The sequence below is a fragment of the Saccostrea echinata genome, unplaced genomic scaffold (genome assembly GCF_033153115.1).
Source record: "Saccostrea echinata isolate AGI-Se365-2 ecotype Australia unplaced genomic scaffold, CSIRO_AGI_Sech_v1 ptg000064l, whole genome shotgun sequence".
NCBI lineage: Eukaryota > Metazoa > Mollusca > Bivalvia > Ostreida > Ostreidae > Saccostrea > Saccostrea echinata.
In genome coordinates this window covers 5328447-5348617 of record NW_026889813.1, presented here as the reverse complement: position 1 = coordinate 5348617, position 20171 = coordinate 5328447, and the positions used below count along the sequence as shown (strand labels likewise).

The following is a 20171-nucleotide window of genomic DNA, read 5'->3' as shown; positions in this document are numbered from 1 at the left end:
CCGTAGGAACCAGGGGGAGGGACACGGGGGGGGGGGGGGGGCTCGTGCCCCTCAATAATTTTGCCGATATATAGAATACTATAGAAAACATAGCTACTATATATACTTGTGCCCCCTCAATAAACAATAAAAACGTCTGATGACTTTTTTTTTTTGGTTGTCAAGGAATTTTTGGTAGTTATAGTGCCCCAACTGGAAATATATGGCTGCATGTGCCCCCTTCCCTCCCCCAGACTGAAATTGCTTCCTACGGGGCTGGACATTTCATACAGATTTTTTATCATATAACGTGGAGAGAAAAGGAATGATCCGGTATCTGTGTTTGGAGTTCCTTGTTGGGGCCAAGGACAAAGTTAACAGAAGACTGAATTAAATGTTCAAAAATTTGAAAAAAAAAATCAAAAAATCCAATAGTTGTCTAAATTAAGATATTCTGCTGCAGATGTTCTCCGCTATACTAGTAACTGTCGTGCGAAGTGATCTAATCCGAACAAGTTATTTATTATGTCATACACAAATATTCACATAACATATTTTTTTTAACTAAGATAAACATAAATATTAGTTTAAGAATCGAAAATTAAGGTGTTACTTATATCCAGGTCAAGATCATTAGAAAATTTTGTTTGCTAAAGAAGGCAGTTGTAGCTAATAAAGTGCGAAGTATATATAGTTTTAATATATCAGTCGGTGGTAAGTTTGTCTGGGAATTACGTATGTTTTGCAGCTATACCCAAAGAACTGGCTCCAAATCGTTCATGCAATTACGGTTAGAGTGTTGCTCTGCCTGTGTACAGACAAATTATTGTTCTCTGTTGCCTAATGATGTACTTTGCAGTAAAAGATAAAAGAGTTTGATATCAATTTAAAATTAAAATAGAATTATGGAATCCAGGTTATTTGATCAATAATAGTTCATCAAAGCAAGCGACTCATGTTATGGCCAAATGTCCCGAAGAAAATCTATTTTAGGTGCCTCGTTTTCCTTGGAGTTAATTACCCAAAGGAAGGTTTCAGCATATGTCCAAAACATTATTAAAATAAACAATGAATTGTATGTAATTGATTGTACGTTAAAGAACGTTGAATTTATGTGTGGTATTTTCTTGTACGTTCCAAAGCGTACCAAAATCCTACTAGTATTGAGGCCACAGTTTTAGATATTATACGAAATTTCATTTCAAACTTTTCTACGTCTAACAGTTTTTAATTCAATTACAAGAGTTCATTAAAATTATGAGACATGAATCATGTTCGCTTTCAAGCAGACAGAGTCTGTCGTTCCGTCCGTCTGTCTGTTACTTCTTTTGCGTAGATAAGCATGCATCACATAATCGGGCCATTTTGCAGAACACTATACAACTTATAATTACCATTAACGGTTTGTTTTGCGCTGTACACATGCCACTAAATGCATTTACTCCAAAAGTGCATTTACGATCTGCACTTTTAATGCAGTTTCGTAGAACGAAGACTGTTTTTGTCATTGAAAGCGCACCCAAATCACGTATATGTAATTGACGGAAAGTAGTTTGCTTTTGACTTAATAATAAGTGACCACTACAGATTGACAGACCAGAGTTTTCAAATAGAAGTCTTAACTGTCAGATACAGAAGCAGTGAAATGTCAGTCCAGCACTGCCTGAAGACCGGTTCCTTAATTGAGGTCTTTTTCCCGGATTTGAGATTATAAATCAGCAAAGCATTGACGGCTGCTCTGGGACTCTGTTTCAATCAAAGATACCGTGGAAAATAATGATTGAAAATCTCACTATTTGTCAATATACTGCAAGCAGTCCGAAATGAGGATGAACATATTTCAGCGATGAGCTGTCCAGCTGATAATTCAATTAATCATAAGATGGAGAAAAGTCACATTCATGTTACATGACGCTTACTCGCTCTTCCGTCCTCGCCAACAAAAAAAATCAGATTTAGCTCAGATTGGCCAATTTCTTTTCGTTGTCACAATAAATGCCATTTCAAGGGGGAAAACGTTCTGAGTATAATAAAAGAAATGTTTACTTTTTCAAGTCGAAAGAGAATTTTTTTTTTATCCAGCTAAACTCTCTCTGTCTAAGTTTGCGTAATTTAAATCGTCTGATAAATAATTGTGCCAGACATATTAAGTCTCCGGTTACAATGAAAGAAATGGTTCTCATTAAGGAATAGATAAAAATTTATGGATACGTGTCCTCTTTGTAGTTTGTTTTAGATTATTCCGATGTATTCGAGCTTTTCATTTATTTTCTGAACAAGGTACATGTACGTGTTAGATCTAGAAAAAAAGAGTAAATACATTATATGAAATCAAACTGTGTTCTTTTTTTTCTTTTTTTTCTTTTTTTGATTCTCTTTAAACATGGAAAACAAATTCCATTGAAAAGCCTGCCCCAATCAAATTAGTCACAGCTTACCCTCAAAATATAAAAAAAGTATTTAAAAAAATCAAATGTATGAAACAAGTTTTAATTAAAATGGAAATCAACGGTTTTTAAATTAATAAAGTCTTTCCAAAGCTCCAACATTCAAACATAACAAGGTTAGAATTTACATCACAGAAGGTAAACAAAGACTAAAATCAGTCCTATCACAAGTCCCAAAACTCCGCATGCGCAGTAGATAGTTCCTCTGTCTGCTTTTTTGCCAACTCGCTCCAGCTCTCGGATTTCTCGATCCAGTCTGTTCATGTGCTCTTCACTCTGAAAAAAAAATAAATATGGCCATATATCGGGATGTGTAAGAAATGGAAATCCAAAAGAATATTCGTACTAAAGAAAAAAATTCGTCTTTTGCTGAAATCATTCTGCATGAAAATAGTCCAAGAAGAGACAGGAAGGTGATTACAATAAACATTTACAGTTTCCTGTTTCGACGTGTTCAACGTGTTTTTGACCAGACTTGATCTATTCTGCATTTTTAGAGCACTGACTTAAATAATTTTTTGCAAAAGTTAAACTTGAAAACAGCGTGAATACAGAATCTGAGAGCATTATCCATGTATCCCAGTCTTCTTTCTCTGGGCCATAGTAAAAAAAATAAGGAAGTCGTGGTCAGTTACGTTTTTACATACATTGTACATCATATGTTTATCACGTGGAGAATTTTGAATTTACTGAGTGGAGGCAAAAAGTTATGATGTTGTAAATTTTGCATTCACCTCTACTCGGTACACTCAAAATTTCAAATTTTTCACTAATTCTGTTGATTAATGGATGACAAGATTTATTTATTTATTTTAATTTTTAAGGAAGCTCTATAAACACTGCTCATTATAGAGTGCTAATTCTATGGTAGTTTTATGCAGTTAGAGTGATCTGCCCTTTGATGAGGAAAAAAGGAAATCTTCAGTAATGACACAATCTGATATAGATAAAAGTATTTTTAACATTACATTAGGCCAAGATAAAGTATAAATTGAAAACATTACTTGCATCTATTTTCCCAGTTTAGTATACTGATTGATTGATTATTGTTGTTTTACGCCGAGTCGGCATTATTTCAGCCATATTTCGGCGGTATGAATTTAAATATTGTAGGAACGGTTGTTTAGTCATCGTCTCAAGCCACGGTACGGAGTCCGCATATGTATAGCTCTCTCCTACATCGTCTCAAGCCACGGTCCGGAGTCAGCATATAGCTCTCTCCTACACGGCCAGAATGGGAGAGGATCTTACATTTTGGCCGTGGTTTGCGACGATGTTGTTTAGTATACTACAGTGATTCCTGTTCACTAATACTTCATTGTCTTTGAACACTTTTTCTGGAGGAATATGGCAGGTGCCCTATGTTGAAATTGTACTATATAAACTCAGTATGTATACCTATGTGATATACGTGTAATTTTCTCAAAGTCCGAAAAACATTTTTCATCAGTGTTTACAGCTTCCTTAAAAACATTCTATCGGAAATACAATCGATGTAATTGAATGAATATTCGTATACTCGCTGTTCAGTACAGCTGCACTGCCTGAATGCATTCATCAATCCATAGTACAACAACAACACATATTATTTCCCGGAGGAAAAATTAGACTTCATTTGAATGAAACACGAAACATCTTTTAAACGTTACCTAACTGCTTCTTATCCAGAATTTTCCACACATTTCCTTCTGATAATAAAAATTATGCATGATAACAAAATTGTTTTGCGTAACACTATTAAATAGAGGATTATTCAATAGATATTCAAGAATCAATTTCTGGCATTCTGCTCCATATTAATACATCAACTTTAGTTGCACTTCATGGATTGAGAGATCTGAGCACCACACGTACTTGTACACCCAATGGTGAAATTTGTTTCTTTAGGGTTGTGTTGTCATGTGTTTTTATGATCAAAGAATTCCCCTTTTTTTAGCTCACCTGAGCCGAAGGCTCAAGTGAGCTTTTCTGATCACATTTTGTTCGGCGTCCTTATTTAAACTTTTCACATTTTCGACTTCTTCTCAAGAACAACAAGGCTAATTTCAACCAAACTAGCCACGAAGTATTCTTGGGTAAACGGGATTCAAATTTGTTCAGATGAAGGGGCATGTTATTTTTCAAAGGGGAGTTAATTATGAATTACTGAAAAACTGATGGCATCTTTTAAAAATCTTCTTCTCAAAAACCACTGGGTCAGAAAATATGCTTGTTGTTAAACGTCCCTCTCGAGAACTTTTCAGTCATACAGAGACATCACCACTTGCCGGTGGAGGGCTATACTCGACACTTAGGGTCATTGTGCAGTGAGGGATCTTTTTTGTGCCAACATCTACTACGACACGGGACCTCTATTTATAATGTCTCATACGAAGGACCGGTCTCCACGTCCCGCAGTTGATTTGAACCTGCGACCTTAGGATTAGCTCCTTACTCCGCGACTCTAGAGCAGAAGCTCTAACCATTGTGCGCCATGCGGGCGACCAGAAAATATGGAACTTATGTGAAAGTATCCCAGGTAATGTTAATTCAGGTTTGTTCAAATCATGAACCACAGTGGTAAGGTGGGGCCACAATTGGTGATCAAAATTATACATAGGAATGTATAGGGAAAAAATCAATAAAAATCTTTTCTCAAGAACAACAAAGCCATGATTAGTCATGTTAAATACAGAAGTATCCTCAAGTAATGTAGAATCAAATGTGTTCTAATCATGGCCCCAGGGAGTAAAGGGGGGACACAACAGGTGAATCAATGAAAATCTTCTTCTCAAGAACAGCAAAGCCACGATTAGTCATGTTATTTCAGAAACATTCTCAAATGGTGTAGATTAAAGTTTGTTCAAATCATATCCTAGGGGATATGCGGGGCCACAATAGAAGATCAAACGCATAGGAATAAATCTTGAAAAATCTTCTAAAACCATGATTAGTCAAAGAAATATTGAAGCATCTTCAGTTAGTGTATAGTTTCAAGTTTGAAGAAATCATGCCCCCGGGGGTTATTTGGGACCACATGTATATATTTAATCTTTTTAATACTGAACTTTCTGCTTTTTTTCCTGGCCAATGTGCTAGGTGAGCGATGTGACCCATGGGTCTCTTGTTTTTCGTTGTTTTCATTTGGTTAACTTTATTATAATTATATGTACATCGCATTTGTGTAGGATTTTTTAACTTATAGAAAAGGTCTAAATTATAGGCTTTTCCGGTAAAATTGTGCCAAACTGTCTGAACGAATTACATAGTACATATTCCAGAGTCAATTTTTCATATTATCTACGTCTAGTGATCAAGCCTAGTTAAATGTTGCTTGAGGGATTTGAAAATTTGGTCGTTGATTCAAAAATGATTCACTGACTCTGATTGGTTGAATTATTGCTACTGCTCACAGTCACTAAATCTGACATACATATTTTTCTAGTGTCCTGGGGCATTATTAGCAATGTTTCCAATTTCCATTAGAACTGCAGGCAGATAATTTTCTGAAGTATTTTTTGTTTTCATTCACACCAATTACCTATTATCCAAAGGTCCTCAAAAATGTTTAAATATGATTTAAGGAAGTGGACCCTGCCATCAAAAGTGGCAAGAATTTTTTGTAAAGTATATTTTTAATATCTACATACATAACTTTATCAAAAATCAAAGAAAAAAATAGCAGTCAATATGCGTCTTTCGGCGCTACGGTATACAGGCCTATTTAATATGACCTTTTTGCACTACAATAGCAACTTGTACATTACTCACTTTTTCAGCACATTTTTTCTTATACTTTTTTATCTGAATGACTCAAGAAACCAAACACAGTCTTATAATTTGTAGAGTACATGTAGATACATTGACAATTTTTAACCAAAAACCCCAAATTATTGCGCATAATCAAGTATACGACCTTTTTGCACTCGTAAAATGCGATTTTTTTAAAAAAAATATTTAACAAGCAATGAAATTATTTAAAAGTCTTATTACTAAAATTCTAGTGATTTTACATCAAACTGGTAAATAATATATTTTCAGGGGAAAAAAATGAAAAGTGGAGGTCAATGTAAAATTGTTGTTGATTTTGAGATATTGCCAAAAATATGTTGATTTTAGGCTAGAATTTGAGGGGTTTTTCCCCTGTACATTTACAATATATTATCTATGTTTGACAAATTATGACGACATAATTGATAAAAGTTAAAGTTACATAATGAGTCACAATCATGTGTTTCTTTTAAGATATTTGTATCATTAAGCAAAAGATTTGTGTAAAATATGAATATACATGTATTTAAGTTTTGGCAGTTAACTGCACTGCAAAGCAAGACAAGTTTATCTTTTAAAATAGGTAGGTGAGCTATAGCGCTCTAACCACCATAAAACATCCGAACCATTGGTTTAATTTGCTGAATCGATTAATTATTAAAAGTAACAAGCATTCTGAGAGTATTGCATTAGCAATACTAGTCCCCTACCGGCAAGTGTAATCTGGTTCCCGTTAAAAATTGAAAATGCCATAATTCCGTCAAAAATCAATGAAGCGGGACGAAATGCAAACTTGATCTATAACTAATCAAGGTAAAGTCACATACCAAAAATCAGCTCAATATCTGAAAGCGTTTAGAAGAAAATTGCGGAAAACCCTTAAAAATTGAAAAGGCCGTAATTCCCTCAAAAATCAATGAAGCGGAACGAAATGCAAACTTGATCTGTAACTCATCAAGATACACTTACATACCAAAAATCAGCTCAATATCTGCAAGCGTTTAGAAGAAAAGTGCGGAAAACCAAGTGGGACAGACTGACAGACAGACAGAGGGACAGACGGACAGACAGACAGACAGACAGACGGACGGACAGACTCAGAGGAAACCTATAGTCCCCTCCGGTTCCACCGGTAGGGGACAAAATTGAAAATGCCATAATTCCGTCAAAAATCAATGAAGCGGGACGAAATGCAAACTTGATCTATAACTAATCAAGGTAAAGTCACATACCAAAAATCAGCTCAATATCTGAAAGCGTTTAGAAGAAAATTGCGGAAAACCCTTAAAAATTGAAAAGGCCGTAATTCCCTCAAAAATCAATGAAGCGGAACGAAATGCAAACTTGATCTGTAACTCATCAAGATACACTTACATACCAAAAATCAGCTCAATATCTGCAAGCGTTTAGAAGAAAAGTGCGGAAAACCAAGTGGGACAGACTGACAGACAGACAGAGGGACAGACGGACAGACAGACAGACAGACGGACGGACAGACTCAGAGGAAACCTATAGTCCCCTCCGGTTCCACCGGTAGGGGACTAATTAAGACACAGTGGTACACTGGGGGTGGTGTTTGGGGACAGGGGTCTCAATTCAGAATGGTGAATCTAGAGTGAACTGTTGGCGGTGGCATAAATGTGCTTAAAGCATTCGATCTGTAGTTTACTGTAATTTCAATTCTGATGTGAAAAATACAATTATTTAAGAGATCTGTAGAACCAATGAACACCTTTATTAAAATATTTCATTGAGCACCTTGAATGAAATATTTCAATATGATACTGTTTTTAGCAACCGCATCTTCTAGAGCCTTTCCGGCAAGCTCGGAAAACATATCCGAGGTTGTTTTTCCGAGCTTGCCGGAAAGACCCAGGAAGGTAGTTAAGGAAAGCTAGGTTTTAATTAAGATTTTATAAATAATTGATTTATAGAGTCTTAGCATTATAAGACCTGAGTTACTGTTACTTTTTGTACATTCATCTACAGGATAGAGAACAAAACACCAAACTTCAGATCATATGTATTTTCATATGTATATGATAAAACGAAATTGATATGGCACAGTTTATCTACAGTAGTATTCTCAGAATGCCATACCGTGAAGGCGAGAATGCGTATTCCAGTAAAAAAAGACTAACGTAGTTGCTAGCGCTCGAGAGAGCTAGCAAAACGATTGCCAAATATATAAAACCCAGAAGAACAAAGGTTGTATCTACCGTATGGTTGTTATAGTCCATGTCGAGGTCACGCGACTTTTATTTTTGGCGTAAAACTTGTTAACAACATTGAATTGTATCATGCAAAGGTTGCAGAATATGTTCTGCTAATCTTTTTTTGAAATTATATCAAAATCTCGGTCTTCCGACATTCATTTCTTGGAACTTGATACCATGGTAACTTCTTCAACTTCCATGCGCAGAAGGGGGAAGTGAAGCAATATTTTCGTCTTGGGGCATACAAAATTGTTTATTCTCTCTATGAAAGTATATTTTTTAGGTTCTAAAACTTGTAATTCTCTGAAACCTTATACTTTCAAGAAGTGAGCAAAAGAGCTTCGTTCACGTTATCCATAAAAAGGCCCTGTCCATACACTGATTAACTGACCAAGTCCCAATGTCCCATTTCAAACATCAATATAAAGTAGAGACTAAGTGCTTTCATTTCCTATCAAAAAGCTTCCACATAAAAGAGACACAGGCTTTGTGAAATTGGAATATTCTTGAATTTTGAAGAAAGTGGGTGTATTTGAGTACTTTCAGCAAAGAATAAAAATATGAGCCCACCCCTCGATCCAAAAAAATAAAACATGGATTATAATCTTCTGAAACAGTTCTTTCATTATATGATTGACCATTTTGGATCAGAGATTAGGGTCTATGGAAAAAATATTGAAAAACAGCTTAAATGCATATGTTTAGCGATTTTTGAAATTTTCAGGATATGAGGATAATGAGGCAATTCATGACGTCATAATACATGGACTAGCGAGAAAATTGCGTCATTTTTAATAGATATTAAATATATTATACGACTCGTATATGCAGTCAACAAGGGTCCAAGTGAAATTTAATGTATTTTCAACTAAAACTGAGCCGTTTTGATTTTTCAGAAATTCACAGAGCCAAAAAAGGCCCAAAGTAAGCCTTGTTCTTTGCATGGGTAATGCAAAAATTCTATTTTTGTCAAATTTCCCATTTTTGCGTCACGGTTTGGTTTTTTAATATAATAACTAGTCTATGAGTAAGTTGTGATCAACAAAGATTAACTTGCTGCACACAAAAAAAGTCTAAAAGTAGTCTGCATCGATTTCTAGGAGGCCAAACTTAACAGTGCTGTAAATATTTTGTAATAGATACTTGATCATTTTCTTCTAGACATCCTTCCTCCACAAAATATAGTTCCTTAGGTAATTGTCTTTGTAATTTAAACGTAAGTTTTTAAATTAATATGGTTTCATTGAAATCGTAAAATCCAAATACATTGTTAAAACATAAATATGACATAGAATTTTTAGACTAGAGATTCAGGCAAAAATCTATTCAAAAGCTGAGGATCGAACTCTCTTAATAAATTTCACACGTCCAGAATGGTTTCCGATTAACAATTATATTTCCGACTTCTCTTCCAGGATCCAGATCATGCAGGCCATTAAAATTGACATAAATATTGTTTTGACCATGAACATCGTCATGACCGTCGTGGTTTCAAATTGGTTCATACGTTTTCATTTTCCTTTCTACTTTGTCTACATCTTTTCGAATCCAATCTCTGCAGATAGAGGCATTTTGCTAATTGCTAGTAATCTGATAAATCTGCCGTGACTCTGGTGAGCGCTCTACATGTAGCCAAAGTGTCTTTTGAATTAGCAAAATTATTGATATCAAACAGTTCCCAGTGCTTAGTTAGGATTCACTATCGACCTTTATTATTTATTACTTTGCATTTTTACGCTTTTTGATAAAATTAGGAAATGTATAATAATTAAATGTGGAATTATTAATGCTCATGAGATGTTTATGAAACAATTTCAATGACAGAGAACGGGAAAGAAAAATTCAATATCGAACATTAACAGTGACAAACAAAAGAGGGACCTGTATTTTCTCCTTGGAGACTCATCAAAACTAACAAAAACATATGACTTTACCTGGCCATCAATTATTACATAAACGCACTGGTATCTACTGGTGCACGGTAACAGTTGAGCACAAATTACATTAATTATTCAAGTATTTTTTGTGTAAAATTACCATACTAATATTGTTAGAAAAAACATGAATGTGACAATAAATTTTCAAACATCGTGCATTCTTTATAAGAAAAAGTGATATATTTAATAATTTTCAGCGTGACATTTAAAAGTTTATGAATTACTAAATAAATGGGTTTTTTAAAATCACATGTCCGTGTCAACTTGATTGATACATATTCCTAATGAATTCTACAACTGTTCTATAAAAATATACCCGTGCCACGGTGATATTTCTCATCACCGGTGCACAAGCATATCTTCATCCGCTGGTACTTGTAAGGGTATATAGGGTTCTCATCAAAAAGGCTTTCTTGCCGACTCGTCCAGCATTTAAAACCCATTGTTCTTAATCCATGTGCTTTCTAGAATCCGTCCATTCAGATAAAAACCTAATTAGAACCCGACACGGGGTGCCGTTCCGTCTCCGAACCCCCTAAATACCCCGTAAATGTGGGATCGTATATTGATTTATCACATACCCACATTCGTCCAGTGATAAAATAAGCATGAAAGCATATTACAAATCAAAATTAGTCAGAAAGATTTTACAAGCCCCGAAGGAAAATCTAATGCTTTAACCTGGACTTGTTTACTTAGTATTATATGTCCTAATGTTTCTAATCAATATGGAGTGGTTGTAGTATAAAACTTTTATCAAGACAGGGAGGTGCAGTTTTTATGCTGATGCAACCATGTAGATGTAATATGTCAGATCAAACTATGAATAAATTTTAAAAAAAATTCCATAGTCATTTTTAAAAATTAAATTTGACGATTTCAATAACTATATGAATATTCTAAAAGAGTTTAAAAGTAAGGACTGTAAATATTTCATTTAAAATTAATCAGGCTCTATGCAGTGTATGGTACATGTAACTACTGCACCCCCTGATGCCGTTAATCAGAAAGATGTTCCTACAACTGAATAATGTTTATATTTACTTTTCTTTCGACCATTTAATATTTTAGATTTTTTTTTTACTTCTACTTCCGTGGGATTCATCACATATATTCTACTCTTAATTCTCAATTTAAATTCTTTCATCACTTAATGTTCGATAAATATTCAATGGAAAGATCTAGTTTTTTTTTTCTTTTTTCTTCCCATGTGTTTCCTCAAACTCAATTTAAATGAGTGTGCAGAGAGAATTTTTTTAATAGTTTTTTTTTTTTTCTATCTTTTCAAAATAATGAAGGCACTTACTTATATGAGCTATAAACATATTTTCATAGATTTTTTTAATCGATGAATGAAAATATAAAACAAACAAATATTTCGTGGTATTAAAAATATATTTAAAAATATAAAAATACAGAACGCACAAATCAACTACGCAGACATTTTAATCTTATTTACATTTTAAAAATTTATATTCATTGATATCAAAATATAATTAACGCAAACATTTTTTTAGTGTAATCAGGTGCCCATAAACCTATTCACAGTTTTATATTATGCACGTCGATATTTGCCAAGTATTAGTGATATTATTTTTTTAATCGAAAAAGATCTTTTTAAATAAAATATTCAACTTTGACTAAACCTTCTCATAGCTTATCAAAAAGAAATATATATCTCGTAAAATTGATACTGCAAACATGCATATTTATTCTTTAAACTGTAACTAGTTGACAAAAATATATTGAAACAAGATTGATTTACTATAATTCTTTGGAACACAATACTAGTACTCTGAAAAGATCATCTTTAAATGGTTGACAATGATGTTTATTTATTCATCATTTATTTAATTATTTTGGTCATATTGATAGCAATAATTGTATTTTTCAGTAACGTTTTATGGAACGATAGCTCATTTCCCTATTTTCAAAGAAGAAAAAACAATAAAAAGACTCAATGGAACTAAATCAACAATTGTCTCTTGATTCTAGACGCGTTGACAAACATATTTAAAACTAAAACTTTCTATATAAAATTATAAGTATGTTAAATATAGTTTTATAACGTTAGTAACTTGTTACACCTCTCCAATAAGAGTATTTGCGTCGTCATCATACTTAATCTCAACATAATCTTCTATACACATATTACATGAAATTGTGTTCTTACAACATTGAATATATACATGTACATGTAGCTTATATGCTCCCTTTCCAAAACAGAAGAGATGATATAAGTCTGGCGTTTAATTATCCACAATTTTAACCTACATTATAAATAGTTAGCCTACCATTTCCAATTCTAGTTGACAATTTCATTTTGAAGGTCAACTCTGTGGTGGTAATCAAACACACAGAGACATTAGTCATATTATTTAAGAATTTGTGAACAGTGGACACACTGTTCTCCCATGACTTTTACTTTGAAATTGTCATTGTACGCATTTGTTGTCCACTATCATTTAGATTCACATCAATAAATACTCGACTAGGTTGATTCAGTGAAACGTATTGCAAAAACTGTTCTACAAGACGTTACATTTAAAAAAAAAACATTTCCACCACAAAAAATTACACTGTTAATGCAATAATTTAGAATGCTCACACTTTCTATTCCAGAAAGTTAATTATATCTTGCAGAAAGCCCTACGTGTAGCTATACATAATGAGGGAATAACAGAGAAGCCTTTTACTAGAATTACAGAGCAGGGATGGGGGAGAAACTGTTCAGTAAAATTTAAATAACTTAAAGTATCAATCTATACATACTCCACTGAAGAAAATGAATGCTCAGTTATTGACTTCTTTTGCAATAAGAGCTTTCTCTACAAAGTTATGTTTTTTACTATCATCTTACGATATTGAATTACTGTTTGAACCCCCTACTTAAAAAGTTTTCATTAGCTGGGATATAAATTTGCTTTTTGTTAATTCATGTACAACTTGATCAATAGCATATATGTAAGAGCGGTCTGATTATCAAATAATATACAATACAATAGGGAAAACCGTGCTTATAATCTAATTTACATGCAATGAGATTTTACTGCTGCTCTAAATAGCGGTATTATTCTACATTCTCAAAAGATACCTTAGCTTTTAGAAAGGCGAACATTAGTGATGCAAGAATGAATCAATCTGCTAAACAAAAGCAGAACTCAAAGAAATTGATTTGTAAACAATTGCATATGCATCTTTTCTTTCAACAAATACTACATCGCCATTTGTTTACATTTGAAGGCTACTTCTTCTTTCATCAAGGATCTAAAAATGGCAAGAGGGGCCTTGATCGAATACAAGTGTTTTGGCATATACAATTTGCATCACTCTACAACGAAGCTTTAAGCCATCGTGTGCTTCTGGAATTCCCATATTGTTAAAATCATTAGTTTATTGGACATTAAGTGCATACATGTACTTCCATTGTAAACTCAACTCAAACAGAAACGATAGATATTTAGAATAGGAAGGCACTGAAGCCTTGGAAATAATGGAATTTTTAAATTAATATTTTTGCATTGTTCATTCAAACAAAATACCAATGCTGCTCGTAGTTGTTACGTCATTTTAATGTTGAACGGGGGTGTTTTCTGTGAATCAGTCGTTTATCAGTCACATGGTCAACAAGACTGGACAGCTTCTGGTATCGGAATTACGTCACTTCAAGGAATCAAAGTGATTCACAAGATTAGTCAGAATAATTAGTACAGTGTACCTTTAATCAATAAAAATGTAATTGGGCGAGGAACTGTGAATTACAGAAGTATTTTTCGTGGAATTTGTTTCAATGTTGCTTTGTTGTTCACCTTTTTTTACACGAACATGTTTAATTTTTTGTCTTCAATGTAACCTTTATAATAGAGAGTACATTCTTGTTTTTCTATCATTATCTAGTTTTCCTCGAGTCATTTTTGTCAACTTTTTAAAGTTTTCTGAATAAATTATTTTCTGGCACGAGCTTGTAATGGACAATTTTTTGTAAACTTTGAGAAAACGTATTTCAGTACAAACTACCCTGGAAACTGCTCAACTGCAATTTTCAATCTCCTCATGTTCTGAAAGCTTTTGTCAAAACCAATCATAATCTACTTCCTAAACATTAAATAACTAGCATGTTAATGTGACAAACTTGGCTAGACAGCTGGATTAGGCGATATCTCGTTCTGGAAAGACAGGAAGTGACGCAATGTAATCATTTTACAAATCTAAATTGGGAAACAACTTGATAACGTTCTGGTCTATCATCGGTGTTTTCTGATGTTTAGCGTGGTCTGAATTTATCTTTTACGTGTCATTAAGACAGATATATAATCGATTGGGAAGGCTATCATGGACCGAGTGTAAAACGATTTCATTTTGTCAGAAGACTGCCGCCCCCAAGTTGTTACAGCAATCCTATCATCTCCTTCATCACGAATGAGAATAATAAAGCTTAAGTTTCCCCCAATGTAGCAATTTATTTTTAGCTACTGTTTCATACATGCATTTTGATTTTTCAGATATTTTCATCTGAATGAAATTTATGAAAATAGGCTAGAGGTGGAAATTTTTTTAAATTTTTTTTTTAACATCTAAGAGTATTGTTCAAGCGCACAAAGATACAACTTTGATTACCACTCAGGAAATTGAAACATATATTACAAATTGCAGAGGATATAATATAAACAACCCATATACTTCAGCCATATTTCTTACTAAAACTGTATCTTCAGAATTGCCAAATTATTTTTTTTCATTGATTAGAATACTGATACCATATTAATTTTAAAAAAAAATTGTTAGCATTACACAACAGCTAACAATTTGACTCACTTACCAGAGTGGTGGGGAAGTTATTAATGCTGTTAGAACTGCCACCGGACGCCACAGTGTGGTAGCTTCCTATAGTGTCGCTATATCTCACCGTTTTCTTCCCGCTGTCTCTTTTGTGCTTGGCGTCATTATAACCACTTGGCCCTGGCTGTGGTGAAATGGACCGTGACGAAAACCCGGATAAAGGTCGACCCTTATTCCATATATTGCAAGGTTTCACAGACAAACTGGATTCAGAATCTGTCACACTCGTCTCGTGTATCACGTGTGAATGTCTCTCCAAACTACTCGGTAAACTGACCGTTTGGTCCACAAAATCGTCTGGCACATTTTGCCGCGTTTTTTGCCACCTAACGCTTTGACTATGTTTTACAGAACAGTTTGACTCGGAACCACTGGCGCTTTGATGAGACAAAAATGGCTGTCTCTCTGAAGTCCCATCTTCCTCGTGATATGACGATATAAGCGTTCCATTGCACACAATACGTGGTCGCAAATCTATGTTGATGACTTCCGGTTCTGTTTCATCTGGATAGCTGCTGTTGTTTAATAGTAAATCCGACCCAGACAACGCTTCCGTTTTAATGTCCCCACAATCAGTCGGATATCCATAAACATTTTCATTAGTTTCAGTTGCTTGATCATGTAAATCATCAATTGAATATGTATTTCTTGAGGTTGAAAACTCAGTTTCTAAATTTCCATTTGGAAGATTTCCATTAACTTTAATATGACCAGGTGGTCCACCATTACACATATGATTCTTGTCTTTTCTGTGTATGTTGGCAATGGCAGGGTGAACACATAGACTATTTGACTGTTCGCCGGACCCGTTTATGTAGTGTCCTTTATCACTTTGGCGTCTTTTTTCACGTGCTATTTGGCAACAACTACCGAACTCATCCTCTTGTCTCACACGAGACTGTCCATGAAGAAGCGGGTCACTATTCCTGTGGTAGAACAACGATGCAGGTAACCTAACGTCCGAACAATTTTTGGGAGTAAAAATAACTGGAAATCCATTTAACCCATCTTTTTGAAATGGTAATAATTCCAGGGATTTTGAAGTGTTATTATTTTCTGTTGTCGTTTTCTTTTGCAACAACTTGACAGCATCCATGCACGAATATGCTAAGGTTTGTGTACCTGCAATACAACAAAACAATCAATCTTGGCTGAATTACACAGCACCAAAACACCTTCAGACGATTCAGTATCCATTAAATGGGTGATTATCCAAGCCCTATCTGCATAATTCGTTCTCACCTCATTTTACTTCACGCAGCTATTTCTAAAATCGAAATACACAGAAGGATGAGGAGGCCTAGTCTTTTTACCATAGAGAGAATGCGCCTTATCAGTTCTTGACGTTTGTCAGTCATAATTGCTTCGTGCCATACATAAAATCTTCAGCTGTACCAAACATGAAATAACCAAGGCATGCGTTGTTTCTTATATTCCATCTCAAGGGGATTTTGATAGCTTTGTGCTATAACCACTATTCAAAATTTCTTCAAGGAAATTCCTTCTCCGAGAGAGGTGCTTGTGCGAAAAGATTATCCCCAATGGGGCCTATGACAGACCTAATCAATTCATTGTATTAATATCGAATAAAAATTGCTCATAGTATACTTTTGTTAGAACCGGGAGTGGCGCATTTCAACAAATATTGCCATCGGTAAAACAGCTGTAAAATCAATTTAAAAATATACAAATGTTTGTAAAAATAATATCATGCATGTAGTTACAAGTCTTCATCTGCCATTTTTTGGCCTTGTTTAAATTATGTGATCTCATTAGTTAAAATAAGAATGATGAAAACTTAATGCTTCCCTCGAACCACAGCCTTATTCATTATTAAAAACTTTAAATAACCGTCAAAACTTATTTTACGTCATCTTATATTCAAACAGTATATAGGGTTTCTCTTGGCAAATAACAAGATATGGACATCTATTCTTGTTTATAAACTTTAAATGCCTTAGAAATATAACCCAAATCAATATATTTTATCTACTACGCCCAATTAGTTAGTTGGATAACCATGCAACACAAGGAAAAATGACGATCTATTTACTCTCGTTTTTCGTGAGTGGATCAAAATTTTTGACATAACTCTAGAACCCAACTTAAGCCTCTTTATTACCTTTGCATCCTTTTATACGTGTTTCACTTTTTAAAAATATCTCTTGTTTGGTTTTGTGATGAAGTTTTTGAAAAGAAGGTCCGAAAATTTTTGGAAAGATTTAGATAAATCGATACAAAACCCTCACTTGTCAGAGGGGAGAAGTTGACGGTTCTTCCAGCGGAGTTGTTTTAATTACACACTGTGCGGGTCCTAATAGATTACCCTCCATCGAAGTTAGGATCAAGATTGTCAGAGAATCGATACATATAACTGAACTATTCTTTCTAACCATTTCTCAAGTTTCAAACAACTAAGGGATTCACATTCGAGGTTAATACATGTAGTTAAAAAAGCGATAAAAATATGGGAATGCTTTATTTTCAGAAGGAATATTTTTATTTATAAAAAAGGGAAGAAGATTTTTTAGCTTTTTCTTGATGTATACTTCTAAACAATATTAAAACTTATGGATTTAACCCTCAGCCATCATGCTTGCGTTTAAACATTTTTAATATGATTACTTTACTATGATAATTTTGGTTATTCGAATTACACTGCCAATTCATATATGGCATTACATGAATTAGCTTTGAATGTTTTAGATTGATTCTGCCGCCCCCCCCCCCCTCCATTTCGAGATATTCTCAAAAATATTTCACTGATCCACAAGCAAGTTCTTTCATTACACCCAAGTTTTTTTTATTCTAGAAATTCCACTATTACGAGAACGACGTTTTCTGTAATCAGTAGACCCTTTGGATATATTCCTTGCACCACAACCCCCTAAAGATAGTCCTGACCATTCAGTTTTCATTAATCACATACAGACAAAACCCGGCTCCTTTCGTCTTAGTCGGGTTTTCCTCTTCACTTTTCAATAACTGTTGTTAATTTGTCCAAATTTGATTTTGTAGCCACGTTGGAAGCGCCTATGGATGTACTGTAATTGGACTTTCTGAGTGGTTTATGCCCACAGTAAACCCGAATCGCTACAGCTGGTCTTTGGTTAACCCTTCAGAGTCACTTTCTAGTACTATATATAGTATATATGTATATCAAAGGGTAATAAATGGATACGGGACAAAAATTAGAAAGGGAAGGCGTAGTTAAAGCAGTAACCAAAATGAATGTTGTAACATATCAATGAACAATGCAAAAGCTATTTCACTAAAACAATTTGTTGGGAATAGTTTTTTTTAATACACAACATGTGCAAGTAAATTCAAAATAAACTTGTTCAAAGAAAATTATTTAGGGTAATATGTAATAAAATTGTAAAAATAACATGTCTGTCTTACAGCAAATATCAAAATACTATAGAGAATAGCGGTATAACAATTTCAATTTTTAAAAAATAAAATATACGCAGTAAACAATTTGAAACTAATTTCATTCAAAAAACGCTGAATAGTAAGGCAGTAAAAGGATACAGAAATATTGACTATATTGTACAACTTAATATTAAGAAAAGTAATACAAATATTATACCTTGTAAACTGGTCCCCACAGACGTGGCCATTTTGTCACTGGTTTCTAACAGACATGCGCTAAAAGTGATCTAAGAATAAGTTCAGAATTTCATAAACGGAATCTGATTCTTTGGGGGTTCAAAGCACATTGTTGACTGCAAGCTTTCGGCAATTTATTTACATGATCGTATTATTATTAATACAGAAAGGTGCGAATCTCGGTTTATATTAAAAAGGCTGACCGTCAAAGTTGCTACTGTGGAATTGTTTCATTTTTGAAAAATAACAGACACAATTTCAATAATCTAAAGAAATAAAGGAATAAGCATGGTACTAAACATTTGACGATCGATGCTTAGAAAGCACTGTTTTGACGCCATATCGATCCAAATCACGTGACTCTTGGTCTTCAGAAATAATTTGATCTTCCGTGAGATGACAAAAGATAATGATTTATGAATTTATGTTTAAATTTTAATACGATTTCCAACACGGCAGATTAAAAATGAACTATTCTCGTGTAATCTGTGAATTCCAACACACTATAGCAAGTACAAGTGAATTAATCCAAGAATAGCTAGATTTATTTAAGACGCACAAAAGTATTCCGCAACACAAATTGGAAGTTCAGAAGAACATTCCAAACGAATCACAATTCCTTAATACAGCTCACTCTAAATAGTTCAAAATCCTGTAAATTCGTTGAGGTTCACAATCGCTAACCGGAAGTTGTCTGTCTTAGCAATGAAAATGCTGCTGAACATAATTTAAAGGGAAGTAACTGTTGTATTTTTCAATTTATTGATCTGTTTTTTGCCATTTATTGATTAGAATTCCGAGATGGCGGTCGGGACACAGCGTTTGCATTGATTGGAATTCTGGCCAGAGAACATTAACGGTTCTCAACGTCCAACGATGTCCCCTTCCAAATTAACTAAGTATATGTTCACAGAAAGAACTGCCCTGCACCATCGACGTTTTTCACTTATATTTGAAGCCCTAAAACGATTATATTCACACGAACATGATGACTCTCAGCTTACACAAATATTTATGTTTTCTGGGTTTTCTTTTTTGCACTCTTATACAGATTTCTTTTAGCTTCATTTATATTCTACATTCACTCGCTTCCGAAACGAGCATAACAAATTGTATTCGAAGAAATCAATCAGAAATAATTATCGTTTCATTTTCTGGTGGGATTGAATACAGAAAATAAAGTTTGATTATTTTATGAGGTAACATTGATTAAACTTTATGATCGGAAAGAAATGCTGTTAAAGGAGAAAGTTCCTATAGTTATTTGTTTTCTTTTTTAATTGATGTACGGTTTAGTATAATGTTATCATTCTTAATTGAGATAAGTTTGTTTCACGGAGATAGCTTTTTAGATTTTTGAATATATAATAAAAATTAAATTGAATACAGTT

The 20171-nt window shown here is 33.9% G+C and overlaps 1 protein-coding gene across 1 annotated transcript; it reads right to left on the bottom strand.

Moving 5' to 3' along the window:
* Positions 1-2466: 2466 nt before the first annotated feature.
* Positions 2467-19699, bottom strand: LOC133175917 (uncharacterized). Its single transcript, XM_061311053.1, has 3 exons — positions 18761-19699; positions 15149-16290; positions 2467-2702 (listed from the first exon to the last, which is right to left on the bottom strand). Exons 1-3 carry the CDS (start codon positions 18789-18791, stop codon positions 2556-2558), a joined length of 1320 nt encoding a protein of 439 aa, XP_061167037.1. The 5' UTR covers positions 18792-19699; the 3' UTR covers positions 2467-2555.
* Between the last annotated feature and the right edge of the window lie 472 nt (positions 19700-20171).

What these genes read in the sequence shown, in the direction of transcription:
- LOC133175917 (XM_061311053.1), bottom strand. Translation starts at nt 18,791, where the DNA reads ATGGCCACGTCTGTGGGGACCAGTTTACAAG. An exon ending in TGTGGGGACCAGTTTACAAG is followed by an intron (nt 16,291 to 18,760) that starts GTATAATATTTG and finishes GTTGTATTGCAG; the next exon opens with GTACACAAACCTTAGCATAT. An exon ending in ATAACTTCCCCACCACTCTG is followed by an intron (nt 2,703 to 15,148) that starts GTAAGTGAGTCA and finishes TTTTTTTTTCAG; the next exon opens with AGTGAAGAGCACATGAACAG.